The sequence below is a fragment of the Triturus cristatus genome, chromosome 4_2, assembly GCF_964204655.1.
Source record: "Triturus cristatus chromosome 4_2, aTriCri1.1, whole genome shotgun sequence".
NCBI classification, from domain to species: Eukaryota; Metazoa; Chordata; class Amphibia; order Caudata; family Salamandridae; genus Triturus; species Triturus cristatus.
In genome coordinates, this window is record NC_140586.1 from 88,905,543 (window position 1) to 88,926,281 (window position 20,739).

A 20,739-nucleotide genomic window follows, 5' to 3' on the forward strand; every position below is an offset into this window, starting at 1 on the left:
AGTTCTTTGGGAGGGAACATGTAATAATGTATTCCCGCTGTAGATTATATATATATATATATATATAGATATATAGATATATAAACAAATGAAGGGCTGAATAGCTGGTAAGGTAGCTCAGTGAATTGAGAAAGAGTGATAGGGTTTGAGAATAGCTGGCACTTCTAAAGGAGGTGAGACAACAGATTGGGGACCACCTATGCAAAATGTAGTTATATTTTTATCTGAGAAACACACAGATGTTTGCCTGGCCGACAGATATCTGTGTTAATTCTGTGTTCCTATTTAACTGACAGGCTCAAAAAGAACAGATCCTTTTCCTTGCAGAAAAAACTAAAGTAACAAAAAACAAGTCTCTCAGCAAAGGACTATGCATTAAAAAAGATACTGTCTGTAAATACTACTAATAATTAATAATAAAAATGTATACAGTAAACACCACACATCATTCGTCCGTTGGTGCTTCAACAAAAGGTGTTCACATAAATCAATGATCTCAGAAGGATAAAAATTAGAGTCAGCCATAGCGGGAATCGCACATGTGAACTGCAGGTCCCGCAAAGATTCCTGCAGCATAAGGTTATACCTGTAGCTACTATCTCTTGACTGTTTAACAAGAGGGAGCAAGCCCGGTACTTACCATCCAAACACCTTTTCCGGAGATTGGGGTCCAGACCTCCCTGAATGATTGCAAAGAGGTTTTGCTTGTTAGGGTTCTGGTTTGCAGCGATGCTTCTGTCCAACCAGCGGATAGACCTGTAAGACAAGAAGTAGGGGCAGGAGTAAATCAAAGAGTGGATCCTTAATGCGGCTGGGAGGGAACCAAAGAAGCAGAGCATTCTGACTGGGCAGGACTTGTCATGTTGAATTCATTTGCGACTCATCAGTCATTTAGATTAATCAAGGCACAAGAAAAATACATGAAAACTGCTGAAAATCTGACAATTAAACCAACGAAGAGCAAAACTCAAAAGTTAAAAAAAAAAACAGCTTCAACAAAGAACAGATAGTGAGGCTTACAATAAAACAAATACAGGAGCAGCATTAATTTAAATACTCTGAAAGAAGCAGCAAACTCGTCAAGACAACAGAGGGACATGGAAAATGAAGGAGTGATACCCAAAAGAAAGGACACATCACCAATAGCCTGATGAACAAAACGGGTAAAGAAAAAAACAAAAAGAGAACCAATCAACAAAGGTAGCAAATCTTATAGCTGGCTAACCAAATGACAAAAGACACAAAATATGTACATGTATTAAGACGCAAGAGACAAATTAAATCATTTAACATAAAATCATAAAAACAATGAACTAATCAGAGAGCAGGGCTCACATTTTTCCACATACCCAGAAAAAAACGAAAATAGCTCTGGCATTAGCTGTCAGCCTTTTAGCTTTGTCAATGCTGGTTTGTTTTGTCATTTCTTTTTTTTTCTTTTTTTTTTTTACATTGCTATCGTCGGATGACCTGCCCCAATATATATACAAAAAAAGACCACCACTGGCTAAAAGCAAAACTGTTTTTTGTGTCAAAGACCACACATTGCCATAGTAATTCCTGGCATTGAAGGACATTTTGTGTGCAGATGTGTTAATTGTGAAAGAGCAGAATCTTGTCACTCTCATTGAAGTTAGCCAGTGGCTGATGTGGGCTGACCCATTGTCGCATGCTATAGGCTACAGTAGGAATAAGAAAATAAGGCTACAATAAGCTTTAGAACAAGCATTGGCAAAGCCAATAGATCTCGCCTTTGGGACACACTGGCTTTGCCAAAGGGTTTTAGCCTTGCTGCACAGCAACCCCGATGCTGTGTCAGTTGGCTGAGCTGTTTCATGTATCAAACTTGTTACTGGTGCATGAGGCACCTCTGGGAGGGGGGAGGGGGTCACAAAGTTTAAGAGTAAAGAGAAGTGCATAAAGGAAAAAACACCATGAAAAAAAACAAGCAACACGAACAGTAGGCGATTGGCGAGCTGGAATCCCCTTAATGTACACAATAGTGTCCCTCAAGAGAGACCGCATGGTGCTCATGCAAGCTTGACCCTAAAAAGCAGCTCCCACAAACAAAGCTGTGGAACAGCAAGTAATTGGGTGACGCTCCATAGGAGGGAAGGGTTCAAAACCCGAAACGGAGGGCAATCTAGCACACGATGATTACCTTAAAACAAGCATTTAAAAGTGCCTTCCAACACAAATGAAAAGCAGTGGGTGGGCAGTAAGTCCACTGATGGCAATGTCTCAGAGACACGGTCTAGAGGAGACCTAAAAAAATGAGGTACTACATTGTTTTCAGAGCCAAAGTACGGGTTTCTTGGAAAGTCTGCTCAGGCCCAAAAAAGTCGGTGATGATCATGGGCCAGGCCCGCCCAGGCTTGCAGCTGGGCTTGCCACACACGTAGGTGGAGGGCGTGATGCCACATGCATGCCGCAAGTGCTAAGTGAAAGAGGCCTTCGGATGAGACTGACCGGTCAAAACAACGCCTTGGATTGAGATTTTGGTACTGAACAAACATCCAAAACTACATAGTAATGCATTAAAATAGGGCAGAGAATGAAAGCATAACAGCTGCTACCTGGAAAAAGGTACTGGTATAAAGTGACAATGTGGACAAAATGTACAAGGCAAAGAGCGAGACCGGCATAGTGAAGAGAATAGGAAAGTGCAGGAAGGAGGTAGCGAGAGGGGAGCGAGGAAAAATAGAATGAAAAAGTCAAATAAGGGTAGATGAGAAAAGCAGTGTAGAAATATGGAAGTGAGAGCGCAAAGGGAGAGAAAATGCAGAGTGGGATGAGAGAGATGAGAGCTCAAGGAAGGGAGCTGGAAAGGTAGGGAGATGGGCAGAGAATAGAGGCAAAATGTCTGGGGTTACAGGCAGGATGGGAGAAAAGAACAACAGGGTAATGGGAAAGGAGAGTAGGTGTGAGGAGACAAAAGGACAGGAGGAAGAAACAGGAGGATGAGACAAAGAAGTGCAGGGAAGAAAAAGATGGGGAGAAACAGAAGGGTAAGGGTGAGACAGAAGGGAAGGGGGAGAGAAAGAAAGGTATGAGAGAAGCAAAAGGGCAGGGGAACGGCAGGGAGAAACAGAAGGTTTGGGGTAGAGCAGAGCACAGGTGAAGACAGGAAGGCAGGGACAGAAACAGAAGGTCAAGGGGAGAAACAGAAGGGCAGGGATAGAGACATGCACGGGTAAAGACAGGGGGAGAAACAGAAGGTCGAGGAAATAAATAGAAAGGCTGGGGTAGAGACTGAAGCCTGGGTAAATACAGGAAGGCAGGGGGAGAAACAGAAGGGCAGGGGACAGACAGAAGAGCAAATGAAAAGACAGAAGGGCAGTGGAGAAACAGAAGCTGGTGTAAAGACAGAAAAGGCTGGGAGGAAACTGGGAATGGGAAGAGAAGGTTAGAGGAAAAACAGAATGTTAGGGAGAAGAGACGAGAGGGGAGGCGAGGAGAGAACCAGATGGCTGTCGGATGAAACAGAAGGTAAGGGGTGGTACAGAAAAAGTACAGTACGGAAAAGTTACATGTATTCCTAGCTCTCCATCAGCATCTGCAAAAAGCATTGCAAAGTGCAAAAGGCAAGAATTACTGTCTTTGTTAATGCTGGTTTTAAAAACCCGATTAAAATTGTCAACAGATGAAAAGTGCCCAGTTTTACAAATTTTATGACCTTTGGCTGCATCAGACTGAACCAAGGTTACTAATTTTCAGGTGCAGCTATATTTTTTGTTGAAGTCTCCAAAGTATGCAGCAGATGGTGGATTATGTAGCTAATGCAGCCAATTCACATTTACAAATAAAAGCTACGACCACCACACAAGTCAATGAAGCTATTCAAGTGGCCCTGATTACAAACGGATGGTAATTCCGAGATAAGAAATTATTTGCCCGCAGCTCTAAGAGTTTGATCTTCCTGCATTAGTAGGAGTTTGAACTGTGAACCGCAATCAGGGCTTGAACAGCGTATACTCATCTTCAATGTACACTATAAGTAAAGGTAGTCAAGCGGTGTTCTAGGGAATGGTATCCCTTAGCTTATTGTGCATGATGTGCAGCGATAATATGACTTGGAGGGGTGGGGGGGGGGGGGGGATTTGTGGAGAGATAGTCTGCATAAATATAAATTACTGGACAGGTTTAAATAAGCCACAGACTTAAGATTGTCCTCTTCAATAGATATCTTTTTTCCCTCACATTGCAATGTTCACTATTCTATGAATTCCCATCACTTACGACAAAGGTTCAGAAAAGCTATTTGTCCAATACTACATAGTTTTATACCAACTAGCTCTGCGACAGTGGGAAACACACAGTGAACCCACCCAACGGCGTGTGGTACGAGTGGCAGACAGATCAAACTGCCTTGACCTCTAGCAAGTGTCCCAGATTTTACATCTCCTATTAAGATTCTGACAAAAACTCCCACTTTCAAAAAGAACAATTGATGGACAGAATGCAGAACAATGTCATACATTCACCCAGTACAGAGATCTGGGCCTAAATCCATAGTTTTTTTGCTCATCATGCCATTCCAGTTTGGACCCAGCCATATGCAAATCAGTCTTGACCCTGCACGCAATGGAAATAGTCCAGCCGGAACTGCAAGGCCAGGTCCTCCCTGGAAACAAGCATCCTAGGACCGGTTACAGGCTTTCAGCCCTCATCAGCCAGGATAGCTTGACTCCAGTGGCATGGACAGCACAGGACCCACGTCTGGGCATACCCTCGCCACTCGGGATGACAAATGCAAAAAGAACAATTGATGGACAGATTGCAGAACAATGTCATACATTCACCCAAGTACAGAGATCTGGGCCTAAATCCATCGTTTTTTTGCTCACCATACCATTCCAGTTTGGACCCAGCCATATGCAAATCAGTCTTGACCCTGCACGCAATGGGAATAGTCCATCCGGAACTGCCAGGCCAGGTCCTCCCTGGAAACAAGCATCATAGGACCGGTTACAGGCTTTCAGCCCTCATCAGCCAGGATAACTTGACTCCAGTGGCATGGAGAGCACAGTACCCACGTTTGGGCATACCCGTCCCTCTCGGGGTGACAAATGCAAAAAGAACAATTGATGGACAGAATGCAGAACAAGGTCATACATGCACCCCAGTACAGAGATCTGGGCCTAAATCCATCGTTTTTTTGCTCACCATGCCATTCCAGTTTGGACCCAGCCATATGCAAATCAGTCTTGACCCTGCACCCAATAGGAACAGTCCATCCCGAACTGCTAGTCCAGGTCCTCCCTGGACTGGAAACAAGCATCCTAGGACCACTTTCCTCTGAAATTAACTAATCAAAAATATCACAGGATGATCACAACTTCTACCTAAAATGGATCGTCGCGAACGCAACCTATATGAATTAATTATGTAAAGCAGATGATATTCCTTCACTATCAGCATCACAAAAGTAATTTACCAAACATGGTTTACTTGGGGATAGGTTCAGCAGGGTGTATCTGGACACAGCACTGGAGGACGATTTGCAGACTTAAGGCGACGCAGTCAGTGTGTAGTTCCTGCCCTTTGGCTACTAAGCAAGGCATTACCACAGGTGAGTGCTCCACCCCCAATAGGGTAAGTGGTAATTCAGCACATCTAGGCTTTTTGAGTCACAGTACCTTCTTCTCACTACACACATGTTGTGAGAAGAAGTATCTGTAGCCTTTGAGACCCGACCCCGCTACCCCCAACGCCCTTGCACCTGTGCTGAGCAGAGTACCTCTGCCACCGAATTTCACATTAGGATCCGGTCCCTGTACAAAGCAGACACAGTTATCAGCCATTTTATTTACAAAACAGCGTGCTGCTTTTAGCCAATCAGTACTCTGCACATTGTTGAGCTGTCACCTTGAAGTTCACTACGGCAAGCTTAGGAAACCAAACTAGCTTGTTTCAACAAGCTCAAATTCCAATGGCGTGGGTTGTACGAAACAAAGAAGGGACAAAGGTCTGAAAACTCACTGGTCTATGCCCTCGCACATCTCTCTCTGTCTCGTGCGTTTGTTTCCTCCCCATAAGTTAAACAAGGCTGCCATGTTTGAATGCATATAATGTACTTTATCAAGCGGAGTGCTAATATAGAGACCTGGCTACAATTTTAATATGGGTTTAGGAGAGATGTCTGTCATGGATGACGACTTTTTAAGTATTTGAACAAGAACGCATCTGACAGGGGCTATGTGGCCCGACGGGCAGTGTGCTGCAACATGTAGCGCGGTGTCCGTGTAGATAAAACTTAGATGCGCTGCTGCGAACGTGAAACCTGACGCGCGGCGGCTGAGAAGGGGTGCAGTGCTGATAAAAATAAAAGGCTTGCGGTCCAGGGAACAGAACACAAATAATAGGAGCCACAAGCAATGGAGCGGAGGTGTGGAAAAGAGGGCAGTAACAACATGGGATGAGGGGTCAGGAGGGAAGACCCAATAAAATACAGGCACTGGAGCTAAACATGCACCCACAGTGTAGCATGAGTAGGAAAGAAATGAATAGTCCCCCAAACGAACAGCGAAATAACCAAAGTGTAAAGATACACCACTGCTCCGTGGTAGGAAATGAAAGACAAAAAGAAGGGACAAAGAGGCAGGTTTAACCCCTAGCAAGCAATTATTTTTAAAAGACATTGAAACAAACAAATGAAAAGCAGTGGGCGGGCTGTAAGTCCACAAAGCATATAACACAGGTCTCGAAGTTCAACTTAAAAATTTGAATGCCAACTACAGATCTATCGATGACGAAAACTAGCTTGAAGCCCCTATATTGTAAAGTATATCATATTATACACACACACACAATATCAATATATATATATATATATATATATATATATATATATATATATATATATATATATATATATTACCTACTGGCGGTCGCCAGTAGGTAGTTATAGTTAGGACCACGTTTCCATAGGAAATCCGCAACATTCTATTTTGAATAACTTTGGCGCCGGTTGACGAATCCTTGCGAATTTTTCAAAATAGGTGGGGCGCTACGCTCCGCTCCTACCCTGAAAGTCTCGGGGGGATTCGTCAAGCGGGGGCTGAGATAAAAGGGGGGTCCCAAAACGCGTTTTTCCCATGCATTTTTCCATAGGACCTTTAGACACAGCTACAGCCCGAACGGCTGAACAGAATTACTTGAAATTTGGAAGAGAGGTAGTCCTCAGGTCAAGGAAGTGCCTTTTGTAGGTTTGGTGTAAATCTGTTCAGTAGATTCTGAGAAAATAGCCTTTAAATCAATATATATATCTGTGGCAGCTTACGGTGCGCTTACCGTACGCGTACGGTGGCGTGCGCGAGCGCGATTCTGATTAGCCCTTAGATCTTAGTAAACATTAGAATTGGTCGAAACCAGGAAGCGGCGGCCGCCATTTTCTCTCTCGCACTCTGACAGGGGGTTGAAAAACAAAGTGGAAATCATGTAAAGGGGCTGTTTACACAGCTCCCAAGCACCTAGCCATGTCGAGGGAGTCCCCAACGATCCCCCAAGTGAAAAAAGGCAATTTTAATTTTTTCGAAAATTTCGCCGATTACGCTTACCGTACGCGTACGGTAAGAAATAATAAAAAAAAAAAAAAAAAAAAATATCCACATTCTCCCCACCCCGTGTGCAAAAGGTGCCCGAAGGGCACCTCTTGTGCATGGCTCATGAGAGATAAAAAAAACATATATTTTACCTGTCACAACGATGCTCATCATATGACCTCCATGTGCGCACGGTGCGCGAAGCGCATCGTGCGTTCATGGCCCATCTAGCGTAACGTGGGCACGCGGTGTGAAACCATAGGTTTCACACACGTTATAGTTAGGAATTAGCATTTAAAAAACCTTGCAAATTCACTGAAAAAAACATAGGTTTCACACATGTTATAGTGAGCTGGACATTTTACTGATAAAAAAACCAATGAAATTCCCCCGTTATAGTTACTGTAGGCAACTATAACTCACGCGACCGTAATCCTCTGCTGATGACATATGTGTCTTTATGAAAAAAAAATATTTGTAATATATGTATAGCTAAAATTTAATGGAAGAAGACATGGGCAAATAAGTGTCTAAATACAGTATTAGCATCAGCAGAGGATTGCGGTCGCGTGAGTTATAGTTGCCTACAGTAACTATAACGGGGGAATTTCATTGGTTTTTTATCAGTAAAATGTCCAGCTAACTATAACATGTGTGAAACCTATGGTTTTTTCAGTGAATTTATATATATATCTCAATATATATTACCTACTGGCGGTCGCCAGTAGGTAGTTATAGTTAGGACCACGTTTCCATAGGAAATCCGCAACATTCTATTTTGAATAACTTTGGCGCCGGTCGACGAATCCTCGCGAATTTTTCAAAATAGGTGGGGCGCTACGCTCCGCTCCTACCCTGAAAGTCTCGGGGGGATTCGTCAAGCGGGGGCTGAGATAAAAGGGGGGTCCCAAAACGCGTTTTTCCCATGCATTTTTCCATAGGACCTTTAGACAGGGCTACAGCCCGAACGGCTGAACAGAATTACTAGAAATTTGGCAGAGAGGTAGTCCTCAGGTCAAGGAAGTGCCTTTTGTAGGTTTGGTGTAAATCTGTTCAGTAGATTCTGAGAAAATAGCCTTTAAATCAATATATATATATGAGCCAGCTTACGGTGCGCTTACGGTACGCTGAAACCGTGCGTGCATGGCACTAACTGCGTAAAGTGGGCTCACTGTGCGCGCACGGAACGAACTGCGTTAAGTGGGCGCGCACGCCACGAATGGCGTAAAGTAACTTAGCATTTTAAAAACCGTACAAATTCACTGAAAAAACCATAGGTTTCACACACGTTATAGTTAGGAATTAGCATTTAAAAAACCTTGCAAATTCACTGAAAAAACCATAAGTTTCACACAAGTTATAGTTAGCTGTACATTTCACTCGTAAAAAACCAATGAAATTCCCCCGTTATAGTTAGTGCAGGCAACTATAACTCACGCGACCGCAATCCTCTGCTGATGACATATGTGTCTTTATGAAAAAAAAATATTTGTAATATATGTATAGCTAAAATTTAATGGAAGAAGACATGGGCAAATAAGTGTCTAAATACAGTATTAGCATCAGCAGAGGATTGCGGTCGCGTGAGTTATAGTTGCCTGCACTAACTATAACGTGGAATTTCATTGGTTTTTTACGAGTGAAATGTACAGCTAACTATAACTTGTGTGAAACCTATGGTTTTTTCAGTGAATTTGCAAGGTTTTTTAAATGCTAATTCCTAACTATAACGTGTGTGAAACCTATGGTTTTTTCAGTGAATATATATATATACACACACACATCTCAATCTAAAGGCTAACAACATGACACCTGTTGAAGTAAACTATGGCAAGCAACTCTTTGGTGTTCTAGAGGCACGAGGCAGCCTACTTTATAAGAGACAAAGCTAGGAGCTATGCAAATACTAACCTGTACATGGCTTCTTCCACACGAGGTCCCGATATCGTACTGCTCACCACGTCATCTAACTGCATCATGATGTCGGAGCCTAGAAGTGGGGCGAGAAGGAAATTGTGAGCAGTAATGAAGAAATGATCTCCTGGGGTCAAACACTATAAAAGAGGGCAGAGACCTGCACTGAAGGGTACCAATGCTAGACTGGGAAAGTAATGAGACCAGAATAGTGCCACCTCGCCCCTCCTCTGCAGTCTGTCAGAAGCAAGGAGTTTAAAATCCCAGACTGGGGCAATATAGCGTTGTACCATGGCCCTGCGGATCCAGTATGTGAAAGCATGCATCCAGTGTGTGAAATCATCAAAACAAAAGTCTGTAAAAATCCAGTGTTCTAACAGCCAGACACGCATGCATCAAGACAGGCCCTTTGGCCCTTAAAATCATAATCCAAGATTTACGACACAGGGCCTGATTATAAGTGGGTCTGTTAATTCCGATCCATGGGAAAACCCAGGATTATGTATGTATCAAGGAGAAATAGCTATGGGGTGGGTGCTCCTAGCGTATGTTTGTTCTACTGAAAACACATTTTGGTTTTTAGAAGGCCTTCACTCACCAACCTAGTTGGTGACATGCTCCATCATCGGGCCCCACCCAATGCACCAAGTGTACCTTGGGTGTACTACGGGGCCTGGATACAGCGAAGCCGGTTTTGTGCCGTGAAAGTGCGGTGTAGGTGGGTGAGTGAATGTTAAAAAACTGTCCAATCGGTCCCACGGAACACAAGCATTGGCCTAGCCAATAGGTCTCACCTTTGTTTAGCCAGAGATATTGACTTTGCCTATGTTTGTAAGCTGTGTTGTACATCAATTTGCAGGATGCTGAAAAGTTATAATAAAGAAGTGTTCAAAGCATTTTTGTTACCTTATATATGACCAAGAAAGCATGACGTACAAGTGAAAGACCATATTAAACAAGTATTACCCATAAATAATGTCTTGATTTAATGTTGTCCTTTGAATGCTGGCAACTTGTTTCTGCATGTGCTAATGCTTGCTTGTTATGTGTTTTTTGTTATGGGGGTTATAAATAACAGGAGGCTGAATCTTGGGAAATAGTACTTGAGTAACAGTTAGTGAGATACTTAGTGAGTTAGTTAATGAGAGAGTTAGCTAGTGAGAGAGTGAGAGAATTAGTCAGATAGTGAGTGAGTGAGAGAGTGAGTTAGTGAGAGAGTGAGTTAGTGAGAGAGTGAGTTAGTGAGAGAGTGAGTTAGGGAGAGAGTGAGTTAGGGAGAGAGTGAGTTAGGGAGAGAGTGAGTTAGGGAGAGAGTGAGTTAGTTAGTGAGAGAGAGTTAGTGAGAGAGAGAGATAGTTATTTAGTGATAGAGATAGTTAGAGAGTTAGTTGTTGAGAGCGAGAGTCTATGAGAGAGAGAGAGAGTTAGAGAGTTAATTTGGAGGGAGAGAGTCCGTGAGAGAGAGAGAGTTAGAACTATTTACTCCTTGAAGAAAAATAGAAGAAAAAAGTCAATGTGCAAATGTACTTTTGCTATACATAGCAAAACTATCCACCTAATGAAAAAAAAAAATCTACCCGAGTACGGACAAGGAAGACAACTACTAGATGGCACTGAACTCTTTCAACAACAGATTCAACACATCCATGAAACTACTGCATGACCCTCTCTATGGACTCTAGAGACATGCTTCCAAGTAAATACCTTCATGCTCAGATCTTTTTCAATGTCAGAAAAACATCTGAGCGTTTAGGTATCTGCTTGAGACTGAGAGACTCAACAACCACATCGAGATAACCAAACACTGACTGGTCATGATCATCAAGCTCTGGACAGAAATCAAAACCAATAATATTGAATTACTTATTTACGTAACCCTAATGTTCGCACTGAACTGGTTAAGTTGATTGATCACTACTTCAATGATAATGTAGGGTCAGTGTCGTCTGCTGTCTCCCTATGGGAAGGTTTTAAAACGGTGATCCGGGGGCATGCCTTGTCTCTTATTTCCCATGCTAGGAGGTGCGGGAGGGAAGAGGTGGTCCGCCTGGAAACTGACATAGCTGAGATGGAGGGGGATTAGGAGCGGGGTGTCACGGATGAGAAATTGCACGTTCTCAGCCTTTAACAGTCAGATTATAGAGCGCTGGTCACGGATGCTGCTAAAAGGATGAGTAGAGAGCAACAAGGACGACTGTATGATGTGGGAGATAAGGCCGGAAAGTTGATTGCTTGGTTGGACAGGAAGGAGAGAGCGAGTAGAGTGGTGCCGGTTGTGGAGAGAGTGGATGGCGTGTGTGTGACTGACCCGGTAAAAATTGTTGACTGCTTCGCGGATTACTTCCGTGGGGTATACTCTCCGGTCTCTGGGTGCTCGGAGGAGGACTCTCATCTGTTACTTAGAGATATTAGATTGCCGTCCCTCTCGGAGGCTGATAGCATATTGATGGAGGCGAAGTTGTCGCCGGATGAGATTGCTCTGGCCATTCGCTCGATCGCTTCTGGTAAGGCCATGGGTCCCAATGGTCTCCCCATTGAACTATATAAGTTGCGTCCAGATAAGATAGCACCATATCTCCGTGACATGTTCCTCGCTGCACGGGCGGCGGGCTCCCTCCTCCTTGACCAACGTCTCGCTACCATAGTTGTGATACATAAAGAGGGGAAGCCGCGAGACTGCTGTGCCTCCTACAGGCCTATCTCGTTGTTGAACGCGGAACCCAAAATTCTGGCTAAGGTATTGGCCAATCGACTGGTTCGGGTCGTGGGCGACTTGATTCATCAGGACCAGTCCGGTTTTATACCTCATCGTAATACCGCCCTGAACCTGAGGCGGTTGCATGGTGTGCTTGCTAGAGCGGAGTTTATGCGTGAGCCGGCCATCTTGGCGTCTTTGGACGCTACCATGGCGTTCGATACTTTAGAGTGGCCGTATATTTGGGCTGCGTTAGCTAAATTCGGGTTTGGCCCTGAATTCATTGGGTGGGTAAAATTGCTATACGCTGACCCATTGGCGCAGGTTGTGGTGAATGGTAGGGCCTCGGCTCCCTTCGCGCTGGGGAGAGGTACGCGACAGGGCTGTCCGTTGTCGCCCCTTCTCTTCGCACTTTCTTTGGAACCTCTCGCTGCCTGGTTGCGTTGGGAGCCGTCGTTGCGGGGCATTAGATGGACGCCGGAATTTGAGGACCATGTCTCCCTTTATGCGGATGACATTCTTCTGTATCTCACCTCTCCTCGACAGTCGCTAATTGTATTGGTGGACGTATTGAATTCCTTCGGTCGTAATTCTGGCCTGGTTATCAACTGGGCCAAGTCATGTGTTTACGTCCTCTCGGGCAAGGCCCCCCTCCTGCCGCGGGGGTGCCCTATTCAGATTGCTACATTGGGGTTCAAATATTTGGGAATCTTCATATCACTGGACCCCGCGGTCCGCTATGAGCGAAACCTTCTCCCTCCACTCCAGCGATTTAAGGCCGACGTCGCGAGGTGGCGACGGCTTCCGCTCTTGCCGCTCGGACGGGCAGCATTGTTTAAAATGATGTCGCTGCCTCGCTTTTTGTACGCTTTACAAAATACGCTAGATGTCGTGCCGGCCCGTTACTTCCGTGAGGTGGAGGGTCTTCAGCGCCAACTGTTTTGGGACGGGCGACCGAGGGTCGCTCTCGCCAAGTTGACACTCCCTTGGTATGATGGGGGTGTTGCTCTCCCCGATATTAAAAGATACTATTGGGCGTCTCAATTGGCGGCGGTGAACCACGGGATATACGGTCCTGCTTTGAATCCGGCCTTCGACATGGATAAGTTGTTACTTCCGGGCGGGGATTACAATAGGGCACTGTATTCGGCAACTCCGGATGCACGGTTGACAGGACCAACGCAAGTTGCGGTACGCGTGTGGCATGCGGCGAATGCTGCGATGGGATGGAGGGATCGCTTGACTCGAGCGACGCCGTTGTATGCCTCCCAGCGCTTGGGTTGTCTGTGGAAAACGAAAGGCTTTGAGAAATGGGATATGATTGGTATAAGTAAGGTGGGTGACCTCTGGGCGAAAGGATCCTTTAAAACGTTTGAAATGCTCAAAACTGAATACAAATTAAATGATAGGGAGTACTTCCGATATGCACAGGTCCACCATGCGCTGTGTTCGGTTTTTCCGGATGTTGCTGCTATCCCAGAATATTCCCCGTTGGAAGATAGGGTGTTAGACGGCTATGTGCCCGACAGCACTATTTCCCTGATCTATAATAAACTTATTAATGATCGTACGGACTTGCTGACCCATCTGCGGGAGGCGTGGACGGCCGACGGATTGGAACTGGACGATGAGGATTGGGTGTCGGCAGTGGCCTCCCCGAAAGAGGTGGCGATCCCGGCCCGCCTTAGATTTGTGCAGCTGAAGATACTCCATAGAGTGTATGTCACAGGGCCTGGTTTGATACGTATGGGTTATTCGAGGGATGGACTGTGTAAGCGTGGCTGTGGCTTGTTGGGTACCTTTCTTCATATCCTATGGGAATGTTCGGAGGTCGTACGATTTTGGAACGGGGTACATACTGTAATGGAGGAAGTCACGCATGTCGCCTTGTTACCAGAGGCCAGGAGGTGTTTGCTGAATGTCTGGGAACCAAATGACTATAATGCGGCGCAGACGCAGTGGGTGACTTTGGGGTACATGGTGGCTAAGGGCAATATCGCACAGTTGTGGGGTTCCTCGAGGCCGCCTACGATTTCGGTATGGAAGGAGAATATGGATTGGTGTATGTTCAGGGAGAAGACGGTGTATGTGGCGAGAGGCAAGCCTGGGAGGTGGACTAAGGTGTGGGGTCCATGGAATTCCTATCGTGGGAATATCTGCGCTCCGCCTCTGCTGCGAGAGGTTGACGTCGCTTTGTCCCCCTAGCCGCACTTTCTACGTAATTGTGCATGCTTTGTCCTCTTCTCCGCCGCCCCCCACTACCACCTCCTGTCAGGAGTTATTCCAGATAATGTGGATCTTCCCCCGTCCTGGGGAGCGCATGCTGCTATTTCGGACTCTCATTGCCTTGTTTGTGTGTTATTGTTGGTTTTTTTCCCTTTTTTTTAGAAAATATGAAACCGTCCTTTTTGATTGCCCTTGGACTATGGCCGCGGCCTGTTATATGTGCTTTCGAACTTTCGGGAGCTTTTGCTTCTGGCTCATTTGAATGTATGGAGTTGCCTTGCTGGCTCCCGAGCTTTCTAGCGGCCGGCCCTTGTGGTTGTAGGCCCTTGTTTGTATCTCTTTAATGTGTAATAAAGGTTTCTTCTTAAAAAAAAAAAAAAAAAAAATTAAAAAAAATTTAATTACTTACAGTAGGCTCTACACAAAGCATTGCTAAATGATTCCCAGTCTCCTCCTATGATCACAAGATGCTACTTAACTCTCACCAAGCGTTGCCACCTTTTCAAGAGAAAAAGTACAACTTTAAACAAAATCGTATGCATTCATTTCTAACATGACTTTTCTGTATTTGTTTGCTTTAATAATTAGTCAGGGATCATTAACGCAGCTCTTGAACACAGTTTAAAAATGTTTTCTGTTTATATTTGCTGTTTAAAGTATGTACAGATAAGGGCTGAAAAAATACCTGCATAAGGCGATTTTAGCCTATTTTCGGGCAGGCCCAGACACTAAAATACTAGTAGTGCCAGCAGAAAACTGGTCAGGTGACAACCCTAATATGACCACAGTCATATGCCAAAAAACTGCCATGCAATTTAAGTCCAAAGTGACAAACAAACCAAGCCAATCTAAGCAGCTACTGCCAAAATTAAATAGAGAAGAAACCAGAAAACATATTCGAACTCCCACTCTCGGGATGAAATTCAATGTAGCAAAGACCAGCAACATCGTGTCTCTGGGGCAGCCAAACAACTGCATCACGGGACTAAAGAAAGCACAAAGTGCTGTGGCAATAGTGGTAACAAACATCTCCAAATAATTAATCATAGGCTTAGAATGTGGAGTCCTATCCACTTAGAAGTGATGTTAAAATGAACTTTCTGGACTTTAAAGAAATGGCATCTTTTAACAAGCAAAGTCGTAACTGTCAGCGAAATGATAGCACAGCAGCATTCGACAAAAAAACAATTAAGCGTCAGAGGCCCGAATGCACTCCTCACCAGTTCCTTCCAGGCTCCACTTTATTTCGAATGAACTATGTGACCATTTCAATCATCATAAATATTAAAATTCTGGCCTTGTGACTGTGCATTACTTTGGCTTTCTCCAGTGACTGACACGAGTAATTTAGCAGTCTTAGAGTGGTGCTTTTTTAGGTCTCGCCTGACCCAGCGCATGCGCTGGTCTGGCGAGACTTGAGAGGGCTCCAAAAAGTGCTACCCGGCCAGCCTAGAGCTACAGTGCATGTGCGCGGGCGCCGCGCTTTACCGCGATTACTTTCACTTTCGCGGCCACTTTGCGTAGCCAATAGGTCTCGCTTTTGGGACCTTATAAGTATTTAGTTATGCAACTGTTGCATGGCTAAACACTTATAAGGTTCCAAAGGCGAGACCTATTGGCTATGCCAATGCTTGTTTAGTCTGTCTTGAATGAAATGGGCCCAAGTTATGCACCCAAATAAAATGTACTGAACATGCACGAACTGGATGAGTTTTTTTTTTATTTTTTAAACAGCCTGGTTACAAAGTTTATTGTTATACTCTTTCCTTATCACCTAAGCCAAACCTGAAACAAATTCAGACAAACCACTATTTTGGATCTATTAGAATTTTTCATAACACTGTTGATCTAACAGGAGTGAAGTCGATTTTATGTTAGCCTACCCATAGTGTTGTTACTTCAGAGTGTTAACCTCGGCAAGAGTTGTCATGCTTACTCTTTGCGCCCCATCTACTCTTCCCTACCCTCTTTCATATTCCACTCCACCAGCCAACACAAAACACAAGGACAACTTACTCTTACCGATGACATGGCGATCCTGCCAAGCATGTGATTAAAGTGTGGCACGGGCATGAGGAAAGAAGACTTACAGTAGTTGTAATATCTACTTTATAAATAAAAAAGCTGAAGTTGGATCCTCTGCTCCTACAGGGTTTAAGCAATAGTGGGGCTGACATTCAAGTAGACGGCGGTGCCACGCCCTTGTATGTATGCAATTTGTGTGGGGTACGTGCAACTGTACCTTGCAGCGCAAATTCTGACATCATTTCTGCACAAAAAACGAGGCATTTTCTTCGGATACGGTGCTGCTGTCAGTCACGTTTAAAACAAGATTTTAGATGTGCGTGCTACAACAGAGACGTACCCTGCCACCCATGCACTGCAAATTAGAACTCTTCTTCATAGCATGCTCCAAGAAAAGAAAATAGCGCCTACACAATTAAAAAAGAAACTACCAACAAAGTGTTTTCGGATAACTGACATGAATTGATATTGTGTCACTAAGCACACAACAAAACACAGACATGGTTGTGCCATGGCCAACAATCACAATTATTTAGCCATTCAGGTAACAGACACATGGGCGAGGGAGCTAGGCGAGATTATTCTGTGATGCAAGGCATGCTCGAAGTAGGTCACACAATGGAAAACCCGAAAGAAGGCGTTTATTTCCTTTCACTGCAAAATAAAAGGCTCCCCGTGCTTCCAAGTTGTTGTTCACCACCTGGCAGGCGGGCATTTCAGCTGTGGGTCTTACTTGCCTTTCAGCGCGCGCCTCGTGCTGAAAGTAAAAAAAAAAAAAAAGGGATGCAGAGTCCCGCGTGTGGTGCGAGCGAGAGCGAGAACCAGGCCATCTGTTTTGCATTATCGCGCACGCGTCTCGGCACGATAATTCAAAATGGATGTTTTGAAGCCCCCTTACTATAAGTCTTGCCAGAGCAGCACATGGGCGCTGTGCTAGGCTCGACCTAAAAAAGGACTATTTTAATGTATGGGCCCCTGGCAGTAATTAAAAACGAGGGAAGGATATCTTAGGAGGTCTAAAGTAACTCCAATATCCTAATCGGTCAACATGTTTCAGCCATGCTCTTTAGTGGGATGACTTTCTTCACGACCTCATGTGTAGTGCAAGTTAAGTGGTGGTCTAGAAAAGTGTTTTTAAAAGAACAACTATGTGGCGCACGTGGTGAGGTGCGTTATGTGATAGAGGATATTTTCCTCTAACGGTGCATTCTCAGAGAGTATCTGGAAAATGCCCCATGAGTTCCATGTGGGGGCCCGACCTGTAGTCACACTTTCGTCAAGGTCAAAGACCCTCCTCGGTACCTACTGCGGCCGCCAGCAAACAGCTATTTTACTTCACAGTGAGTTTATTACTAAAATAATACTAGGATGCGCTTTCTCCAAAAACTGAAACTCTTCCATACCACTCTAGGTTTATCTGAAAAAAAGTCATCATCCACACAAAAATCAAGCATTGGCAAAGTCAAAAGGTATCACCTATGCGAGATCTGTTTGGCGATGTCAATTATGTTTTACCCATGTTGCACAGAAGTGCAGCTGCTGTGCAACATGGCTGAAAGTCAAGAAAATATAAGAGTAAAGACATGTTATGTTAGGAAGTATTTATATAGCGCATCTATCACTCTGAGGGTCATCATGGCGCTATAGTCGATTGAGTTGCGGGCATAGTGTAACTGCCAATGAGAAACAGGATTGAAAGAGCTCTGCATAGACCACCTGATGAAGTGAAGATCCAGGTTTTTAAGGACTTCCTAAAAAAGGGTTTCTGACTGAATGAAGCGGAGGTTACTAGAGAGTTGGTTCCAGGCTTTTGTGCCTAACACTGCAATGGATTTTCCCCCTTTGGAAATACATTTGAAGGTTGGGGGTTTTAATAGATTTTAATAGATTTGAGTTGGAAGATCTAAGCGTGTGGCAAGATTGAAGATACTGGGGGCCGGAGGAATGAAAGCTTCTGCGGTGTTTTAAGGGCAGCTGATGCGGAGGATTTCCTGGGACATTCGAGTACTAATCTTGCTGCAGCATGTTGAACCATCTGAAGTTTATGAAGGACTGATGTATTGGTTCCTGCATAAAGGCTGTTGCAATAGTCAAGTCTAGAAGTAATCAAAGCTGTTGCAACCGTCTGCCTTGTCGAAATGGGAAGTAGGTCAAAAAACGTTTTTTGTGATTTGATTAAGTGAAAGCAGGTGCCTGCTACAGATAGCGCGTGTTAATGGAAGAACAGAGCAGAATTAAATCTGACCCCCAGGTTTCTGGCAGTAGTTACGATGTTAGAGGGAGGAGGGGTGCAGGCCGGCCACCATCGGCAGGGGCAGAAATTATTACCCTTCCCTTACGGCATGATTTCTGTTTTTTCAGAGTTGCATCTCAAGTGGTTGGTCTCCTCCAGTGAAAGACAGCTGTGGGGCATTGGAAGAGGTTTTCCTCAGCCAGTGTAGACTTTTTGTCTAGGATCAATACCAACTGAGTGCCGTCCGCATATGATATGGTCTCAATGTTGAAGGACAAAATTAACCTGATTAGTGGGGCCATATATGCATCAAAAAGTACTGGACTGAGGATGGAACCTTGTGGGACCCCGGAGAGCAGTGTTTTTCTGCTGACTGATATTGCCAGAGGGTAATGACTTGCCTTCGATTTTGGAGAAAAGATTTTAACTAGGCCAGGGCAAGATGGGAAATGCCATAGGCTTCGAGACGGTCTTATGCGAGACCGCGTCGAAAGCAGTCCATAGGTCCAAAAGGACCAACACAGCGCATTTTTCCTGGTCCACGGCAGCTTTTAGGGATTCAGCCGTGAACAAGAGGGCGGATTCCGTTGAATGATGCGATCTGAAAGAGGATTGGTTTGGGTGTAGAATGTTTGCTCCTTCCAGATAGGTCGTAAGTTGTAAATTGACCAGTTTTTCCGTGATCTTACTTAAGCAAGGAAGGCGGGAAATAGGTTAGTGAAGGTGGTAGGATCGGCAAGCTGTTTCTTTTGCCGGGGTCTAACTGCCGCAAGTTTCCACTCATTAGGAACCTCCCCATTAGACAGTGAAGTGTTTATTATGTTGTGGATAATTGGGTTGACCGTCTCTATCAGGGTGTGTAGGATCAAAGGGGGGCAGGGATCCAAAGGAGAACCAGATTTGACAGCCAAAATTGCTTGACATGTTTGATCTAGACTGAGATTTTGAAACACTTGGAGGGAGAGTTGGTTACTGTCTGGAGCAATCTTGGAGTGAGTTGGGGACAAAGGTGGCAAGGGGGGGGGGGCGGGGGGGAGGGGAGTCTTTTTAACCAGCTGCTGGACTTTTTCCTCAAAGAAATCTGCAATTCAGTCACAGAGGGCCTGTGAAGGGGGAATTTCTTGTTTGAGTGGCGTGGGGTTTAAAAAGGAGCTCACGATTTTAAAGATAGTTTTTTGATTAGAGTTGGACTGTTCAAGCATATCGGTGAAGTACAATTTATTGGCGATTTTTATATTTCGATGGTAAAAGCTGGCCGCGTTATAGCACTTAGTTTTTTGTTTTAACTTTCAGCTATGTTGGAAGCAGTAGTCTGCCAGTTATTTTAAAAAAGCGATATGAAGCAGAAACGCTCTGAGTCACAGCTGAACTGCTGTGCAACATGACTAAAAAACATTGACAATCCCAATAGATCTCGCATAGGCAAAACCTATTGGCTTTGCCAATGCTTGTTGTATACAATAGTGTCCCCCAAGCCAGATGCATGCGCTAGCGCATGCTCTTGCAGCCTCAACACTAAAAAGAGGCTTTCAGAGGTAACTAGCTGCATGTCCAATCTTACCCTAGGAGAGGTAGGGAGGGCTATAAAAGCATTAAAACGTTTAGGAAATAAGTCTACAGTTAACCATAAGCCAGCACATAAGGCTGGCGACCATTCGCCCACCAACTATTTACAAATCTGATCTTTTCTGCCCACCGATCAGCTAAATCGCAACATTAATTGGTTGTCATGTCATGCATGTGAAGTTGAAAGTCTTGTCCAAAGACAATCAAGAAGTCAAGCAGGGCTGCTGGCATGAACATGAGTAGATATCCAATGCCACAACCCGACAGACCTAATCAACAGAACAGCAACACACAGAACACTCCTATCTGCAGTGTGGTACCGGTAATGTATTAATGTTTACAGTTCACTACAACCAAAGGCATAGGGCTGTTATGTTTTCCAAAGTAATGGATAAAACTAAGTGCATCCTCACCCAAACCAGCTCTGAAACCAGTAGTACTCAAAATCAGTGCGAATAGAAATTTAAAACAAGCATCGGCATAGCCAATAGGTCTCGCCTTTGGGGCATTTTAAGTATTTAGTTATGCAGCACAAT

General features: G+C 44.5%; 1 protein-coding gene across 1 annotated transcript in view; it reads right to left on the bottom strand.

Annotated features, from left to right (window-relative positions):
• Window positions 1–20,739, bottom strand: part of QTRT1 (queuine tRNA-ribosyltransferase catalytic subunit 1) — a 232,031-nt gene that overhangs the window by 136,342 nt on the left and 74,950 nt on the right. The window contains exons 4-5 of the mRNA XM_085600680.1: window positions 9,456–9,534; window positions 641–756 (exon numbers count right to left, since the gene is read on the bottom strand). Of these exons, the coding sequence (XP_085456806.1) occupies window positions 641–756; window positions 9,456–9,534 (195 nt within the window). The remainder of the gene's footprint in view (window positions 1–640; window positions 757–9,455; window positions 9,535–20,739) is intronic.